The sequence below is a fragment of the Sorex fumeus genome, unplaced genomic scaffold (genome assembly GCF_029834395.1).
Source record: "Sorex fumeus unplaced genomic scaffold, SorFum_2.1 ptg000003l, whole genome shotgun sequence".
Classification (NCBI taxonomy): Eukaryota; Metazoa; Chordata; class Mammalia; order Eulipotyphla; family Soricidae; genus Sorex; species Sorex fumeus.
The window spans coordinates 27401796-27422174 of NW_026606060.1; the positions used below are offsets into that span (position 1 = coordinate 27401796).

Genomic DNA, 20379 nt, shown 5'->3' on the forward strand with positions numbered 1-20379 from the left:
AGTGCTCAGGAACCATATAGTGTTCTGGGGATAGAACCTGAATTAACTACGTGCAAGGCAAGCACCCTACCTGTTACCTAAACTGTAGATAAGTTGTATCTACAACTATATCTATAAGTTATCTTGGTGTATTTGTTTATGAAAGACAAAAGACATCAAAAAAGTCAATAATTTTTCAGTGTTGGAGAGATTATACTCTGGGGATGCCATGTAGGAAGGGCATTACTTTTTTTGTAAATTGCCATGTGCTTCATCTCTCATAACCTCCTACTGCTATGCAGACTACAGATATTAGGATAACATATAAATAATAGCAATAACAACAGTTGTCTGGAAGGTATCATTGACACATCTATGGTCACAGGAATTCAAAATAAAAATAAAATTTAGTGAAGCATCAGGGACTTTTGTTATACAATGTATTCATTGTTTATGTTCTGGCCATGGTTTGGTCACATCCTGCAAGTTGATTGAAGGCAGGGCTAGGTGCTACTGAGTTATGATCTTATAATTTATTTCTCTAAGAATCTGGAGTATAGCCAGTTCTCCATCTCCTTTTCTTTGAAATCACTACTACTTCCATCCCAATCACTCAGGTATTAATTGTTTGTGAATCCTCATACCAGCATGACTCTAGAACAGACATATTATGAGGAACATAGGTCAAAATATGGCACTACTAAGGTTAGGGTAGGAGGCATAGGTGAAAAGACAGAATACCATCAAAGGAAAGCTATCGTATTGGCAAGGAGAATTAACAATGAAGGATTCCAAGTGTCTATGATAAAATTTCTTAAAGTCCATGCATTATTTTATTTTATTTTATAAGAACGAGCTGGGAGATCACTAGTAGTGACACCCTCTGTTGTCATAAAATAAGGTACTGGTTTAGAATCTGTTTTGTTATGCTGGACCAGAACTTCTTGGTGACTAGAAAAACAATTCAATGATTTTGCAGGATAGCAGATTTAATGGCATCAGTCTCTGATTTTCATCTGTTTTCAACCTGATAATTGGATGTTGTGGTTTTTGTGCAGATCAGGTTCATCTTTATGAGGCAAGCAGAAAAGAGCTACCTCTAAAAATGTCCTTAGTTCATGAAAAGTAAACATTCTTATAAAGTATTTCTTCTAAGAAGATATTCTAGAATGATTGAAACAGGAAATAAAGTGACCATTTCTATAACAGTCAATGGGGAGAACAGTTTTGTGTCTATGAGAATGGAAGGGAACTCAGAACAAAATACACTGACATAATATCCTTGATGTCATCATAAGATGACACAGGACGACCAAGATCTTTTTTCTTCAAGGATGTTGTGGGTTTGGTTATATAATAGCACTTATTCCTACCAAGTCTGCAAAAGACTTAGATGATTCTAGACCAGTGAAGAAAGACTCAGTTCCATGTAGGTCATCAACCTACACTGGATAAACATTTTTTTGTAGTATTTTGCCCAACATAGGCAATGATCTCCAACCTGAATTATCTATCAAAAAAGTCTTCAGCATTTGAGAGATTTTACCAGATTTGTTTCTCAGTTACATATTGCAGGGCATACCCTTTTAAGATAGATCATTTTAATAGTATTGTGCATCTCAGAAATATAACTTAGAAGTTAAATTAGAGGAAAGAAATAAGCACACAGAGTTAAACTAAAAGACTTAATAGAATTGCAAAAAGTAGTAGAAAGAGACTAACAAAAATACAAAAGATTAGGAAACAGGCCTGTCTTTGCTAGATAGAGCTGAATTGGTGGAAGAAGAGTTTAAACTCCTAATTTTTTAATGACTTTGAAATTATCATTGAAAAGTGGCAGATATCATTATTTTGATCTTAAAGCAATACATTTATTTTACTTTTATTTTACTCAGAATGTTTACTAACATTTCAATTAACATTAGCAGCATCTTATTAACAAGTTTCACAATAATCCCTCTTAAACTTCTCTTAACTACCCTCCCTACCTAAGGCCTATTCACTTTTTGAAAGTGCTTGCAGGCTTGTTTAATTCAAAGTTTAATTATTGAGGACTCCCATGATTTGAAAACCAGACACTCCTTTCTGCACCTTACAGGGTTCATTAAAGCTGAACAAAATGAAACCCTAAACCTTAAATGTTTTCTCTGGTCATAACACTTCTCGTGTAATTTCACTAAAAATGAAAAAAAGTTACAATATGCTCACATAGAAACAGAAATAGGAGGCTTCTAGTTATTTCTGAAGCGAAGGGCTCACTCACTTGCCCCACTATAGCAGAGGAACAGGGGAAGTTTCATGATATTAATGAGGCAATGGTAAAGTAAGAGTGAACTTGATGGACTTTGCAGTCAGATGAAGATATCAGGCATTGGGCATATATTAAGTTTAATGGCTTTGAGTATTACTTTAACATATTTACTTCTGAAATGTTCCTAAAATGGGTATAATGATATGTAACTACCTCAGACCTTAACTGTAGGATTGAATCAGCTAAATGAAAGAATGGTTAGGAAAAAGTTATTACTGATGCTAAACATTGTTTTCTAATATGCCAACCCTTTTATGAGTGTTTTTTTTCCTAAAACTTGCATGTGCTTTTCAATAAGACTCTATAGCATGATTCTCTGTTTAGGAATAATACTAAATTTTTGGCAAGAAATATGAATTTCTCTAAACAGATTCCCTGAGGTTACAGAACTTGAAAGTGGCAGCAGCAGCTTTCAGACCCAGCTTTTAGTCTGACTCCCATTAAAGCTGTGCTTAGAAACTTTTGTTGCAAATGGCTCGCAAATTCTAAAGGCTCATAACTTTCCATTCATAACTGTTCATGATGCTTTTGTCACAAAGATTTCCTATTCTTCTGGTACCTTTATCCCTTAACAGTTAAAGTTATTTCTAGCTGCTTCACTTTTCATTTTCTCGTCTTAGTTTGAGATTAATACATGTGCATACTTTTTATATATAAAAATATAATAATCCCACTTTTCTTGAATAATGAATAAGTATGACTTTCCCCTACAACCTGGAAACTTATTTATCATATGCTGTTGTATTTTGCCAACCAGAAGTGCAGAAATAACATATTTTGCATATTTTATTTTATATCTCTTGAATAATGAATCCAAAATATTCTTAGCAAATCCTTTCATCCTGGATGCCTGTACTGAGCTAGAAGATAACTCCTTATACTGAAGTTCTGTAATAAGAAATTGCTTTCTTTGGCAATTATAACAATGTTAAGAAAGTGTTAACAAGTGTCTCTCAAAAGAGAGACAATGCCCTGTGAGCTTTATTACTCATTTAATTATAGCTTCTTTTTTAGAGTTATAATCCTGGCTTTTAAAAACAGATCCATATGCTGAACTTAAATAGTATTTTAAATCCAAAGATGATGTTTATGAAAAATTATTCATTCACAATTATGATTCACTTAATTGCAGCAGCACATTTTATTATGCAAATAAAACTATTTAGTTTGACCTTTCAAAGGATTTAAGGTCTAGTCGGAAATGATTTGAACTTATTTGATAAAGAGTCATTTAAATTTCCAAGAGAAAGAATTCCATTTTCTATTAAGGGACTGGTAGAAGTGACTTCATTATGTGTTAGTAATTTTCTATGGGTACATTATTAGCATAGAATAGAATTTGTACCCAACAATCACAGTACATTTTGTTCTTTCCCAGTGGTACTTTTGTAAAACATGTGCCCAAAGGATTACATACTGTTTATTAATACAGTATATGTCATTGCCTCACTTCACTTGGCTCCTACTTTGAAATGGTAATCTGACCTGAATTTTTTTTGTGGTCTATGAAATCATTTTTTCCCACTGAGTTCTAAGGTTTAGTGATTCAATATTACCTGATAATGATGAATTTTTTATTCATCTTCATGTGTCCTTTCCCAAGTACTTCCAATTAGAGTCAGCATTCGAAATTTCACAAACTAAATCTTCATATATTAATGTATAAAAATATTGGTATTTAATGAGCTACATGCTGCTTTAATATCTTCTAAATGTAGCTGGGTAGGCTAGAGAACTCTGAACCTTTAAAAAATGTGTAAGTTTGGTATTCGTTCAATCTGCCATACAAAATAGCCTCAGGAACTCTTTAAAATTGTAATCATTTCATAAGCACAGATTCTGGGTAAAAATGAAGCTTTAATATATGAAAATTTATAAATACTTCAGCTCTGTCGTTTTGTCACATGTCATTAATACTGTTTATAGTTAAATTGTAAATGATATTACTTAAAATTGGTTTCATCTAATAATTAAATTATGTCAAAATTTTATTTATCATTTGTGTATTCACAGTTATTTAGTGCCTTGATCTTCAATGTGAAAAAAATGTAATACTTATTTCAAAATTAGCATTTGTATATATCAGTTGCACTATAGCAGTGTCCTCCTATTGTTCATTGATTTGCTCAAGTGGGCATCAATAACATCTCCATTGTGAGACTCCTTACTTTATTTTAGCATATCAAATATCCCACGGAGAGCTTGCCAGGCTCTGTCGTGCAGGTAGGACACTCTTGGTAGTTTGCCGGGCTCTCTGAAAGGGGCAGAGGAATCAAACATGGGTCGGCCCGGGTAAGCCGTGTGCAAGGCAAACGCCCTACCTGCCATGCTATTACTCTAGCCTGTATATATCGGTAGATTCAGAAAATATTTAGAGCATTACTGGGTATCTAGTACTATTCTGAGAATTTAGAATAAGTTTTGAATAAAAAAAAAATTGTCCTCAGGAAGTTCACAATCTGGACTGATGATAGCAATAAGGATAACAAATTAGTGAATTTCAAAATATATTGAAATCATCTGGACTAAGAAAAAGAATAGAGTACTCACGGTGTAGAAGGAGGACCAGGAAGTAAGGGAAATGTAGCTTTCAATTTTTTTCCCCGACGATGTATAGGGGTTACTCCTGGCTTTGTACTCAGGAATTACTCCTGGTGGTGCTCAGGGGACCATATGGGATGCTGGAAATCAAACTTGGATCTGTTTCGTGCAAGGCTAATGCCCTACCTACTATACTATTGCATCAGCCCCGCTTTCAATTTCTTATGTGTGTGTGTGTGTGTGTGCATGTGCCAGCATGTACATGTGTGCTTGTGTGTTTTGAACTACACCCTTCATTACAAAGGGCTTTCTCCTTGCTCTGCCATGGAGTGCCAGAGATAGAACCCAGCAAGGCAAGAATCCTGCCCATAGTGCTATCTCTATAGCCCCTGAACTTTGAATTTCAAGTAGAGTAATGTCTTACTTTAATAGCAAAATACAGTGGGCTGGTGGCTTGCAAAATAGATATGGTCTCACATTTCTGGATGCTCAAGTTCATCGACAGGGTTACAGTCAATTTGGTATCTGGTGAGGACTCTCATCCTGGCTGGCAGAGGCCTCCTCCTCACCGTGCCCTCACAAGTTTTTTAGTTCATGTGCAAGAAGGGAGAGTGCTTCTTTCTGGTGTCCCTACTGATAAGAACACTAATTCTTCAAAAGACACTGATTCTTAGAATGTATTCTAACTGAAGTTCCAGCCATTATAAATGCATTCAATGTTCATTACTTTCTTCTCCATATACAACTTCTCTTCATGTGGAGGCAGAAGCTTCAGTGTATGGGTCTGGAATGGACATATGCCATTCCAGGCATTAAAGGGGTGGTCAGAGTAGGTGACATTACAATGGGGATTTTGAACAAATATATTGTCTACCTGTCCGACAAAGAATGAAACTGATGCATAAAACCTGGTGCCAGGAATTAATGGGTATATACATTGAAGAGGTTAGAGGGTCAGGACTGGAATGATAGTACAGTGGGTAGGGCATTTTCCTTGCATGCAACAGACCTGGCATCCCATGTGGTTCTCTAAATACTGTCAGGAGTGTTTCCTAAGAGCAGATCCAAGAGCACCACTGGCTGTGGCTCAAAAGAGCCAAACAAAAAAAATAGTTTTTCCACCTGCAAAAGAAAATGAGAGACTGGAGGGGAAGTTTTAAAAGTAAAAGGAAATGGGGCTGGAGCGATAGCACAGCGGGTAGGGCGTCTGCCTTGCACGCAGCCAACATGGCCGACCCGAGTTCGATTCCTCCGCCCCTCTCGGAGAGCCCGGCAAGCTACCAAGAGTATTCGATATGCCAGACACAGTAGCAACAAAGTCTCCAATGGAGACGTTACTGGGCCCGCTCGAGCAAATTGACGATCAACGGGAGGGCCTTTACTTTTACTTTTACTTTAAGGGACATAGGACTTCAGGAGGGAGGGGGTTCACTTAAGATGGAAAGGAATTATTTCTCTATTTCTCTGAGAGTAGAATGATGAGTTTCTCAGATAGAAAGGATAAGTTCAGTAATAAACTTACAATTGGACGATACCCTCTAAACTACATCCTTCTGATACCCCCTAAACCACATCCTTCTAGGTCCTAGGGCGGCACTGATTGCTTTTTCAATTAATAAAAGACTTAAACACTGAGTTGAGGTAAGAGTTTCTTCTCAACCTCTAGGGTCTTACTGCTCTTAATTTAAATATGTCTGCAGTTCTAACTGAGGACAACTAAATATTTTTCGCAAGACCCACAGAGAGTTTTCACCCTCCATTCTCATACTGATTTGGTACTTTTTGGAAGAGACTGGGAGAAAGTCTTCTCCTGGTGACTGATTCTACATAAGTGTTTGATACATTTTAAAAATACCTACTTATTTTTTCTTTACAGTGTTTAAATCAGAATCCAAATAAGTTCATACCTTATCTTTTATTTAAATCTATTAATCTCTTATAACCTAGGGAGACTTTTTCTTTACCCCCACTTATATCATAGACACATTCATGCCACAGATGCATTGCCCTGTAGGAAATTCTATGTTCTGAATTTGATCATTATTTCTGCATGTTATTTTTCTTCTTCCCTTATTATAAATTTGAAATAAGATATAAAAGTTAGAATGTTTGCAATTGATATTATTTGGTGAGGATGCTTTATAGGTATGGTTGCCTAGATCAAAATACCTTAAATCAAAAGGTATATACTATCTGGTTGTCACCTTTTCAATTATGTCAAGTTTATAAGTAAGTTCAATGGTAGTGAAATCATGTTTCTTCATTGGCAAGTAGTTTTAATACCTTATTTCAACCAGGAATAATGTGTAGGGTGATATTTTGGCACTCTCTGAATATGTAATTTCCCATTAATTTTTTTAATCATTTAAGGTTTATAAATTAATCTAACCTAAATTATTTTATTTGGAATGCAACACAATTTTTAATTCCGTTATTTCTTCTACATTTATTAAGCAGGACTTTCCTCTGGCAATGGGTTTTATCTCTGCTATAGTTCATATAAAAAATCTAAAGAAAATGTTTATATTTTTTAAATTACAAATTTTTAGATTAATAAATTGATAAATAATTGATAAATTAGTGATTTAGCTATATCCATGTTTATAAACTAGTATCTTTATTTTTAAATTTGTCTTTTATTAAATGACATTACATATGTCTAATGTACTTAATACCAATTTTATTCATTATAAAGCATAAATTATGTTTATAAAGGATAATTTATGATAAGGCATAAAATGCTACAAAACTCATTATCATTATAAGGCATAATATAAAAACATAAATTTAAAGCAAAATTTTCTGACCAAAAAAAACACAGTCACTTCAAAATGATCTTTTTTTCTCTCTATGCAGCTAGAGTTCGATCACTTCTTAGATTTCCTGCCCCATTTGATGTTTCTAATTCTTTTGTTTTCTACTCCCACTTGGGAAACACCATCTCACCAAGTTTCCCTAATTCCTTTTAGGTTAGTGATGAGTGTATAAGCTTTGAAGATGAAGCCAACAGGATTTTCTCAGTGTTTCTAGATTTTTTTTTTATGAGCAAAATTGTCAAGGATGACTTTAAAGTTTCTGGCCTGAGCAACTGGAACAAGAAAACTGCCATCAGCTAAGAAGCAGAAAGTTGGAAGAAGAGTAGATGAAAGATGAAGTTGGGCCGCCAAATGTGTCCTATCGATTTGGAAATTTTAATTTTACTCTTACATACACAGCAGGCAATTGGACAATCAAGACTAGAATTAGTCATCCTTGTCATCCTAGTATCAGAGGAAACTATCAGAGTATCCCAAACTTCTGTGGCCTACTAGTCCCTTTTCAGAAACAAAACAATTAGTCAGAACCCCTCGCTGGAAATCTGCTTTCATAAAGAGGATAAGGGAAAGCGCTTCCCCTCTGCGCCTAAAGACGCGACAGCGCCCAGGAATCACTGCAGCGCCCCCTGGGGGCAGTATCACCCTTTTAAGGAAAGAGTGATGCGAATGAAAATTAAAACCTAGTTAGGCTGTATAAATCCACCAAGGTAGTTACTGAAAATAGCAAAAAAAAAAAAAGTCAATCAAACACAGAACTTAAAAGTTAAAAGCGGAAAAAAATTTTGCATTTGATTGAAAATCTTAAAGTGCATATGAAAATAATTTTGTATGTTTTTAGATTCAAGATCTTATTATATAATATTTAATCATAATTTTGTTTCTCCATCCACTCCAGGGGAAGGGCTATCAGAAAGAACTGTAGAGATTATCCTTTCAGTCACCTTATGTATCCTTTCAATCATTCTTCTTGGAACAGCTATCTTTGCATTTGCAAGGTAAGACTTATTTGTATTCAACATTCCTATAACACTTCATGGACATTATTCATTGGTCCAATCAGGAGATAAAAGCCATCACAGTTATTTGAACAGAAAACTGTAAGTTTAAAAGAATGGTTAACTCTCAGAACTAGTAAGATATTAAAATGATAATAGAGACCTCTAAATTATCCAAAGTAGCAAGTGTAACAAAGCAGCTGTTCTCTCTAGGCCTCAGGAGAGATGATAAAAGAATTAAGACCTAAAAAGTAAGAATTCCCAAGACAATCTAGAATGGCTAGCACTGTAGCACTGTCCTCCCATTGTTCATCGATTTGCTCGAGCAGGCCCAGTAATGTCTCCATTGTGAGACTTGGTGTTTGAACTATCTCCTGGGCCCAGCCCCTGGCAAGGGTCACTTTAGTGCCTTCTATTAATGAAACTTAACATTCTGCCAGCTAGCAAAGGAAAACTATTACAGTACAACACCAATAATGCAGGGTAAAAAAAGCGAGAATTTGAACCTTAGAAATAAAGCTATAACACAATGAGCATAAGATGGCAGATTTTCTGCTTTTTTTAATGATTTATAAATCAGATATATTTAATTAAAATATTCCTATCAGTTTTCAGTTTTCAAGTGTGTGCTGAAAAGAGAAGTTTTAGTCAGAAAAGCATTTTAAATTGGTCCGATTTCTTGATATGGTAGCTCCTTTTTCCTATTCACCTTAACCAGCATCTCTATTACATTTTTTTCAAACATTCTTTCAAGGCCTCAACTTCAGTCTCTTCATTGATTGCCCTGTTGTTTGTGGAACTTTGGGGATCTATCTAGTTTCCTATGATAGATTACCTTAATCTTAGTAAAAAGAGCCATTCTTTAGGGTGGAAGGTGGGGGTGTTGCTCCAGGTGTGAAGTATCCTGGGGATACTCTTCCCTGCAGTGCCTACCAGTCAGATTTGATGGCTTGATGAGGTGATGCCTATTATACTTGTTGGTGCTGAAAGTCATCAAGACTGTACCTAAAGTGGGGCCAGAGTCCCTCTTAGGTAACTGCTCTTACCCTCTGAACTATCTCCCAGGCCCAAATAAGCTACTTTTTCTTATTTTTCTTGGTGCTCACACTTGGATATCAAACCCACAGTCACTTAAATGCAAGGGCATATGCTCTCCCAGACTCAATAAGCTTTAATTTTATCTCTAGAAAGAATGGTTTCTTCTCTTTTGTATCTCATCCAGCATCATATACCTCATCTTGTATCTCTTAAAACATAATTTGGTGGACTGGGTTAAGGTGCATGCAGCCCATCCCAGTTTGGTCCCCAATCCAGCAATTAAGTAGATCATTGGAGGCCCCTGAGAACTGCCAGGATGGAGAGAGTAATCCCCAACACCACAGAACGGATGCTTTCTTAGACCCACACATTGAACCACCCACCCAGTTATCCAAGAATAATCTGGATCCCAGCACCCCCCACACTAAGTCTCCTGAGCTGTGCTTGATGAAGAGGCCCAAATGAAAACAAATACATAATTTTGATAAATAATTTAACTCTCTTGAAATAACATATTTTCTTAGGGCTGGAGAGATAGTACAGAGATTAAGACACTTGTTTTGCATGTAACTGACCCTGGTTTGGTCCCCTGAGACCACTAGGAGTGATCCCTGAGCACAGAGCCAGGAGTAAACCCTAAGCAGTATTGGATGTAGCCCAACCACCTCTCTCCTTATGCCCCCCAAATTTTGTACAATATAAAATTTTCAATAGACAATTTGTGTATTTTGCAGTATACAATTTTCAGTTTCAGCTGATGAAAGTTATTTTCTAGGTATCTTTAGAGGTATATTTGTAAGACATTATGGTTGTTCACCCCTTACAAAAAAGTGTGCACAATATACAATAGTTTTAATATACAATTTATATAGTGTGTCATAAACAATTTTCAGTTTCAGATGATGAGAGAAAATCATAATTCTAGATATCTTTAAACATTTTGTAAGACATTGTTCATGTTCTTAAGGGGCCTCAACTGGCTCTATCTTGCTTTTCTCTTCAAAAATCTTTTATGAATTCTCATGCCCCTACAAATAAAGTCCTTATTTACACACTGCCCAAATTCTGCAATATCCCCTGCTTACTTCTTTTTGGCCAAATGGATCTGCTTTCACCTAAATATTATTAGGTTTGTATGCAACATTCTTGAGAATCATGCTTCTTGTTTCTTATTCTGGAAAATCAAGTCAAATCCTACATGCTTATTTCTTCTAAAAGCTACTATTTATTTATTTTCTAATATAAGTTTTTTTGTATGTGTGTTGCTGAATATCAAAACCAGGGCCACACACAAGTGAAATGTATGGTTTGTCACTGAACTGCATGCTTGTCCTCACTTATATAGGAATGAATAACTATCTGTGATGTCCCTGATTTTCATTTTAATTATTTTTTTTCTTGTGTCTTTTCTACATTTCAGTCCTGCTTTCCACTTGAGCTGTAATATCACTGAAGATAAGGACATTTTATATTTTCTAACACCCTAACTCTTAACTCACAATAAATTGCACACATTTTTAAAAATGCAAAAGAAACCTTTGCATGTGCACAGTATGGCTTAGAGAATCAAGTATGTTAAGATTTATAATTTAATCAATTATTTTATTCTCAGATACATAGCCTTTTATTTTTTAAATAGATAATAAATAAAAATGAGTATATAGCTCATATTTTAAAGTAGATAAAACAACTGGAAGCATTTTTATGTTTGTAAAAATGATTCATGTATGTAAAATTAAGGGAACACTGTATTTTACTACAGGGGGCTATTTCTACTTTGTCATCTTTACTTTTTATGACATCTCTAGGGACAGCTAGAAATAGAAGTTGCCACATTCTCAGTCTTGATTGTTTCACATTATCAATATGTCCATGACCCAGGCCTTGATTGGTTGATTTTCATTTAAATTCCATACTTCAACAAAGTCACATATTAAGAAATATAGCAGATTTCATTCTGTGGGATTCAAATAGGACCAGAAATTTATTAGGGATAAATTTGCCACATGTTCAGAAAATTCCAGCAAAGTAACTAATATGACTCATGCTTTACATGAAAATTAAATCTAATTTTGTGTATTCTTTCTGGTATTCCCCTCTTGAACTTTACCGTACTTATTTTAGAATTCGACAGAAGCAAAAGGAAGGTGGCACATACTCTCCTCGGGATGCAGAAATTATTGACACTAAATTCAAGCTGGATCAGCTCATCACAGTGGCAGATCTGGAACTGAAGGACGAGAGATTAACGCGGTGAGCACACTCCTCTGGGTGAACAGTGGTCCAGAGGGCCTGGAGCCATGACCCTATTCTGACCTATGCTTGTTGGAAGTGTTTGTGGGGCTCCTATTTACACAGGTCACAGAGATCTTCTTTCAAAGGGTGACCTCCATCTTCTACACACTTCTCCCTGGTGTTCGGAGAACCACTTAATCTTCCTATACTTTGAATTCAATATGAACTTCGGACTATAATGCTCCAACAAGCTTTCTAATTTTTTTCCTGATACAAAGATTTTGTACATTAAATGTTTAAGCTATGTTTGATCATTGATTTGACGAGTTTTTACATCATATTTTCTAGATGTGTCCACATTTTGAATCACAATTTTAAATTTATAACTCTTTGATGTTGTCTATATAATTTTATGAAGTTCTTATAATATCTATATTAGTATAAAATTACATTAAAAATCTAAATTATGTGTTGGCACTTTATTTTTTAAATTGCTTTATATTTAAAAATAAATGCTGGGTAAAATTATCTTTGAAAGAAAATGGAAAGTATGTTCTAACCAAATATGTATTCTTGGTATATATTATAAACAATAATTTTAAATAGTTTCAAAATATTCAGAATGTTAACGCATTGAAAAATGTTTATCTCAAGATAATTAACTATTTTTTAATAAATTGGTTGAGAATGCAATATTTTGTGATGCTTATGAGCATAAACCAGTTGTTTTGAAATAATTGCACAATTCTGTTGAACTTTTAAAAATTAACCCTGAGGATATATCAAAATTTTTTAAGCTTATAATTTTCACTTAGCAAAGTTGTTGCTTATCAGATAGTTTACTTTGCAAGAATATTTGCAGTTTGTCTAAAAGTATTTAATATGTCCTATTGGAAAATATCTTCTAAGAATAAAGTCCCTCTAAGTACTAAAATAAAAAAATGTTATTGGGTGGTATAACAAAATTATAAGAAAAAATTGTTTTTTGTTTGAAATTTTACTTCTGTACATTTTTTTTTTGGTTTTGATTCTAGTACATTCAGTTGCTATCCAAAATGGATAGTGTTCCAAGGGCTATGTCTACAATAGTTACATACTAACCAAAATAAACTTTCCACATCAGACATGTTTGGACAGTATCATGCTGAACAATAGGAGAGGGACAAACCCAGAATACTCACTCTCATATGCAGGATATAAAGAAACATATTAGAGAAATAACAAATGCCCAAAGACAAAAGACGCTGAGAACTTGCCTTTGGTAATTAAGCTGCAAAGGGAGACCTAAGGCAAGATTTGCAGGGGGTGCTACACCATGGTGGAAGGAAGGGCACACTCTAGTGGAGGGTGTGGTACTGGGAAAGTTAATGCAAAAAAATCCTACTATTGACAGTATAGTAAACCACAGTGCCTAAAATTTAAAAAAAAAAAAGTTGGTGCCAGAAAGATAGTGTAGCAGATCCAGTGCTTGCCTTGCACACAGCCAACCCATATAGTTCCCCAAGCCCCACCAAGAGTGATTCCTGAGTACAAGGCAGGAGTAAACTCTAAGCACAGCTAGTGGTGGCACCAAAAAAGGGGGGAAAAGAATATTATGTATCAAAGAACAGTCAGTGTATGCCCAGAGTAATTTGCCAGACTAAAACTGTGTTATACAAATAATAAAGCATTACTGCCATGAAGCTCTGTCTCAGTCCTAGATGGACCATATAGTAAAGTAGAAGGAAGTGTCTTCTTTCTACTGTGAAAGAATTTCTACCAAACTTCTACCAAATTTCAGTAGTAATTTCCCACTCCCCGTCTGCCATTCCTTCTCAGTGATCCTCTACAGGCCTGGAGTCAGGGTCTCCTGTACTCCAGAAAGTGTTTAAACTATAAAACTTAAATTTCAGCTTAATTTTGTTAAACAATTGAATCAAATACACTCATACTTAAATGTGAACTCTACATTTACAAATACTTGTAGAATACTTTTAGAAAACAATATTTATTAGTCTTTCAAAAGTTCTCACAAATAGATCTTTAAGAAAAAAATAATTTAAAAAATTTAATGCTAGGCAATAACTAGAACTCATTCTTTATCAATGAGGCATTTGTTCTATATAGTCTGTGGTGAGATCACATCCCTTAGAAATTGGTCTTTTCACAATTTAGCTCAAGGTCTGCTTTATTTAAATTAGATGCATTACTTTCAGACTTCCACATTTATCTAAATCACTTTATTTGTGATGTGGAGGTGCAAAGCATTTTTTCAGGTATATTTTTATTTTTCTCACATTGAAAATTTGTATGTTTCTCCTTTTTAATGAAAAATTTGATACATTTGTTTCATATTCTTTTTCACTCTCATTTATTTCTTCTGATTCCAGTATTTGCAACTGTAAAGCATTCTTGCTTATAATCCCAGTAGCATATAGCATTATCTCAGAAATTATTAAGCTCTCAAATGCTGTATTAACTATTTTCATTGCAGAGACCTCACGACTATTTCCTTAAGCTTTCACATGTTAATAAAGTCTCTAATACATTATGCCAGGCTAGGAAAAATAATTACTGATGGGTCTAAAATTATCCGTAAGTACAGATACATGGGGCTCTCCATCAATGAAGCTCTAAAGCTCTTCACCTGTTTTTAGGTTTGGAAGATCTTGATCTATTCAAGGCTGTACAGATCTGGTGAGAGCAGAAACATAGAGACGGATGGCGGTGTTTGGGAATGAAGGATCAAGAGTTTGAATTAGCTTCCAAATTGTAGAGTAACTTATGCCATATGTCTTTGTTTTTGCAGCAAAGAATTTCGATAATTTCCTTTAAATCTGCCCTGCTAACATATGCTCTTTCTACTTGAGGCTTAGGCATGTTCTTTTTCTTCCAAACTGTCTACTTTCTTCATGCTACATCAGACTTGCAATTTTCCTCAGTGCTATATATCTTTATATGCCCATAAGAGTGCCTAGAGTAGCCAGGAATAGCTCCCAGAGCAATGCCAGGTGTGGCCCAAAAACAAACAAAAGATATTTTTGATTGATAACTGTAGCATTTCATTATGTACATTTTAGATTTAAATTTGAGCAATGCAAAGAATACTGCTTAGGAAAAATACTAAATATATTGGATTCATTTATTCCTCATTCACCAGATTAGTAAATGGTTCTTGTATGCCATTTTGAGTGGTCCTTCAAAACAGCCTCAGAAATCACTGAAGTTAGAAACATTTCTAGGATGATAAAATGTTGATCAGCATCTGTGTGTACCTAGATGAAACAAAGAACCTATATCAAGGTGGCTAAGATTGACTCTGTGAACTATTTTTAACTAATTTAATTTCAGCACAGATATTCTTCCCAAGAGAGTTATAACACAAAATTAAATAACCTAACAGAGTTTACAGAAGGACATTATTAGTTTATTTTTAAAAGATTTTCACTATAATCTTTCCACACTTCAACATCAAAAAATTTTATCTTTTAGTGATTAAATTGGGGGGTGGATAGAATAACATCAATTAATAAATTAATGTCATTAATATTCTTACTTGACAGTTATTTTCTTCTAAGCCTCATTTTTTAAAAGATCTATATATATCATTCCACTATAATTATCCTCACTATTTGAGTAAAATGTATAATTTAGATGGTTCATTATTTAAAGACTTGGTAGGTCAATCCAGAAATCATCAATAGAATTAAAATTCTCAATAAAATGAAGTAAATAATGAAATTGCTATTTTAACAGTAATTTTTGCATATTTATGTCTTCAGAAAGCTCTACTTTTAAAAGAATATTATGATTCTGCTCTATAAATTATAAATCAGAAAGCATTTGGTTCTTCTATTATTATTGATAATGTTTGTAAATTTTTAAACTTTACCTACAAGATTTGCTAACATAATAATCACTATATGTATAAAACAGTTACTATGTGTTAAAAATCTATTTGTAATGATTTATCTTAACCCTAATATTTGGTATATAAGATTAAACTCCATCCTAATTTTAGAGATTTAATCTTTAAAATTTTAGAAAGCTAAATTTTCTAATTATTTTATTTTCTAAAATAAAACATACTTCAAAAATTTAGCTTTCTAAAAATGTAATAAATAAAACAGTCATTTTGCTAGCCAAGAACTATTTTATTCTGAAGTATTAAGATATAATGAATTATTAAGATATACTTAATATATGTCTATGAATTAAGATACAATTGAATTAAGATACAATTAAGACAGACTTAATTGTATGTCTGTGAATTTGGAGGTATAAGAATGTGTTTTTAACATTCACTGTGTTAAAATGTATATATAACACTGAAGACTACTACACAAAAATCAATATAAGTGCACATACATACACAATGATCTATGTGATCTTACATCAAGCAGTTTTTCTAGACAGAATAATTCCAAGGATGAAAGGGCTTCTTTAGATTTATTTATTTTCTAGAGAGATATGGCAAAGGGTGGTGATGTTTTAGGGTAGGTGCAAGCTTGTAGGAACTGGAAAATTTTTAGCAGTGTAATTCTTACTATAACTTCAGTAAGGATGCATATAATATTTGGTTTATATATTAAACTGTGTAAGGTCATTTGTGTTTTAGCCTCAACAATTCTTTGACAGATTCTCGTCTTTCTTTTCACTTTTGTCTTTAGCTATATTGTGAAGCAGTGTCAAAACTTAGGACAAGAAATTCACTGAAGAAGAATGACACAAGAGATTTAATACTCATTTTCTTATAGTAGCAAATAAACATGACATGGTATATTTGTATACTAAATAAATAACAAATCTTTACTTCCAGATACTCTTCATTTTTCTTTAGACGCAAGGAGATTTTTGTCATCCAGTAAGTTACTGTGGTGATGCAGATTCTGCTGTGATTATTTTAAATTTGTCAGATGGTGTGTCTTATATTTTTAATTTATGATGCTGAGAGTTTTGTTGTTTAATGTATTGTTTTTGTAAAACAAAGAGACAAAAAGCAGACTCTTATGCCTTCAACTTACAGTGTCCTCACTAATACTGCATGCTAATGATATGGTGAATTAATCTTACCCAATGCACATTGACTTATAATGTGCATGTCCTGAGAATTTGCTGTGTTCTCATATTGTGTTAGCTTTTATAGTAAAATAAGTGTCCACCTAGATTTCTTCGCATTCTTCTTGTCCTATTATTACCATGATACAAGGGCTGAATTCTTCATCTAACAGGTGGAGGCTGGGTTCACACTTCACACAAGCTCATGTCAACTGCTGCAGGCAGTAATCTACATGGCCCAAGATGATGACATTTTCCCTTCTCTGACTCTGGAGCATTTGTGAAACTCTACCCCCTGCCCTGACCAATGGATAGCCAACTGTGTATGCTTTCAGGCACTCTTCTAATACTTGGAAATGCCTTTTGTTTACACACACACACACACACACACACACACACACACACACACACACACACACACACGCAAATTGTGTTCAATATTCTGAGCATAGCATAGCAAATGACAGCATTAGCAAGGACATCAGTATTTGACTGAGTGCCCCTGAGTTCATTGTTTTCTTCATGTAAGAGATATGAACAAGGCAGAGGGTTAAAATACATATCACTGAAGAACCATTCTCCATAAACCTCAACTTAAAGGCACAGTGAATAGTATTCAGCGTGATTAAAACAGATGGGTGGGCCTATTTTTACTCTGATAACATTTAGCGTTTTGAAATAATAGGTAATTTTATTTTAGTTCATTTTAAACTAATTGCCAAGTCTTTGTTAACAGAATTAAAACAATTTTATGAAAATGCATTATTCTTGTAAACTAGCACAATCAAATTCAAATATTTGTCAAAGTAAGAAGCTATTGAGCTAAATATTTAAGTGATCACATCAAACATAAAATATCCATTTTCATCCAGTACTCAAAGCTGACCTCTCAGCATTCCGGGCTTACAAATGGTCTAGGAGTGAAACTCTGCTGAACGTCTTTCTTCGTCATCATTAGAATCATTTTACTCCTTTTTTTTATGCCATTAGTCCCACAGAGAAAAATGCTTTCATTTTTATCGAACTTTCACTCTCTCTCATTTGTCACTAGAGTCTCTATTCTAGAATCAGTGAATAGTGTCCTTCTCAGGCAAAGCTCTTACTTCAATAGAACTCAACTTAATAGTTTGAGTTAACTAGAATCTTTTTTTTATTATCTCTACATAAATCACATAAAAAATTGCATGGTGTCTTTTTTGCAAAACTAGTTTTTTAGGATTGACTTTTTTAACTTTTGAGAGAGGAATTTCAGAGCTTACCTGCTTTACTAGGTAAAAGTTCAGGCTTTAAGGGCTTCTTTTTAGGTGGCATAATGTCACCTGTCATGTCTTCATTAAGTCTTCACTGAGGACCTTTGCCCAACTCTTCACACAACTGTCAGCAGTCTCCTCATGCTATCTACTGCTTCTGCCCTATTGCCCCTGGGATAGTGTATGCCCAAGGTTGTAATTCGGAGTGCATGGTTGACAAAATAAAACATCTGTCAAGAATTTGTTTTCAGATGTGTTAATGTGGAAAGGCTTATGAAACGAAAAATTCATCTCCTGCCACATCAGAAAATAACTCAGCTCTTTAACTTGAGGAAGAATGTTGCTTCCCCATATCTCTCTAAAAGTACTTATCACTTTACTTGAGTTAAAGAATTTTCAACTGGGCACCAGAGGCCAATACAGCAACTTGCAGGTACTTTTATCTAGGCATTGGTAAGACTGTAATGTAAAGGAAGGTCATTATCTCCAAAGAGTTGGCATTCCAAGTAGCAAAGCTCCTTTTACGTCGTCTTTTTTTTATTTGCTTTTTTGGGGGTCACACCCAGCGATACACAAGGGTTACTATTGGTTCATGCACTCAGGAATTACTCCTGGTGGTGCTCGGGGGACCATATGGGATGCTGGGGATTGAACCCAGGGAATGAAGACTTGAAAGGATATGATCTTAGGTAGCACAAATGAGAGTTATGAACAAGAACAAAAATTAAGATATTTTCGAAAAGCTTTATAAGTATTACATAAGGACTTTGGATAAATAATAGAATATCATCATAGAAGTAAAGATTAAGTTATTAATGACTTGATAAAAACATAAACTAATTCTTATGTAGCATTTTATAAAACTTGGAATGACTAATTTATTTATTTTATCAGAGAGATTCTTCACAAATTTACTATCTGAATATAGAACAAATGTAAAGATAGAGTTTCTCAATTTGTACTGTGCCACTGGTAGTGGTGATTTAAGCCACTCTTCTATTGGCTATCATTATGGCTCTTTGCTCAGACTATATTTTAATTCCCTACTGATTTCAACTAATTGACCTTGAGGGAAAGCTGAGTCTCTGTGACAATATGGTCTTCAATCACCACTGCCAACATAAATAAATGGATCCTCTTTGGTTATATCAAGAGTAATCTGAGTGGAATTTAAGTTTTTGATAGATTTTTAAAAAATGAGTCCAGACATGAAATAATACCCTTTTCAACAAAAGGATTTAAGACAGGCTAAAATTCAAGTAATGAAAAGCATTACACTTTTCTATTAGAAAGTGATCCGTTTTCTTATTGAAATCTGGACTAGTCCCAAACTGATTTATACACTAATGAATTGAATATCATTTGACAATCACCTTCCTTATTGTAAATTAATTAAAACAATACAATAGTTAAAAATTCTTTCTATTTCATATATTTTAAATTTTTGAATATCAATAAAACACTTTCTATTTGTCTCTTTGTTGCACAGATCACTTGTTCTGGAAACAACCACCCTTGAAGTTATATTGGTGCTTTATATATCCATTAATTTCTTAGAGGATTTTTAAAAATCATTTTCAAAGCATTTTTTGCTTTGAATGACTTTATCAGTGATGTCAATTTATTTTCCTCATGCTAAGAGGATATCAATTTATTTCCTCATACTCTAAGAACTAAGATTTCGGGTAGAGGTTAGGAATTCTGTGGACTGGGGTATTGGTGCTGGTGGTGGGCATGGCATGAAATCTTTCTACCTCTAACACATAAAAACAATAACATTCCTATAAAGCAATGTTACCCCATTAATTATATGTAAAATGATAATAATAAAGCATTTATGTAAAATTATAATTTAGACAATATTAAAGGGAAAATAGAAACATCTGAGGTCAAGAATCTAAGCAATGGTATAGTATACAGACTAAGGGGGAAAAGTCCTACTTTTATTTTAAATTAGTAAGTCAAGTAAAAATAATTTTACTTGAAGAACATATACAATTTTCCATATATGTACATTATTAATATAAGCATACAAACATTTTATTTTATATACAATTTGACATAAGCATAGGCTAGAAATTATGTAAAAATTAAATTATTAGAAGTTATGTAGATATTTATGTAAAAATAGAAAAATTCAGTAATTTGGATTAGACAAACAAAAAAGTGCTACAAAT

General features: G+C 33.9%; 1 protein-coding gene across 1 annotated transcript in view; it reads left to right on the top strand.

The window, feature by feature from the left end:
- The window catches only part of PTPRQ (protein tyrosine phosphatase receptor type Q), a 229001-nt gene that overhangs the window by 171766 nt on the left and 36856 nt on the right, over nucleotides 1-20379 (top strand). Inside the window, exons 34-35 of the mRNA XM_056117635.1 lie at nucleotides 8543-8642; nucleotides 11805-11933. Of these exons, the coding sequence (XP_055973610.1) occupies nucleotides 8543-8642; nucleotides 11805-11933 (229 nt within the window). The remainder of the gene's footprint in view (nucleotides 1-8542; nucleotides 8643-11804; nucleotides 11934-20379) is intronic.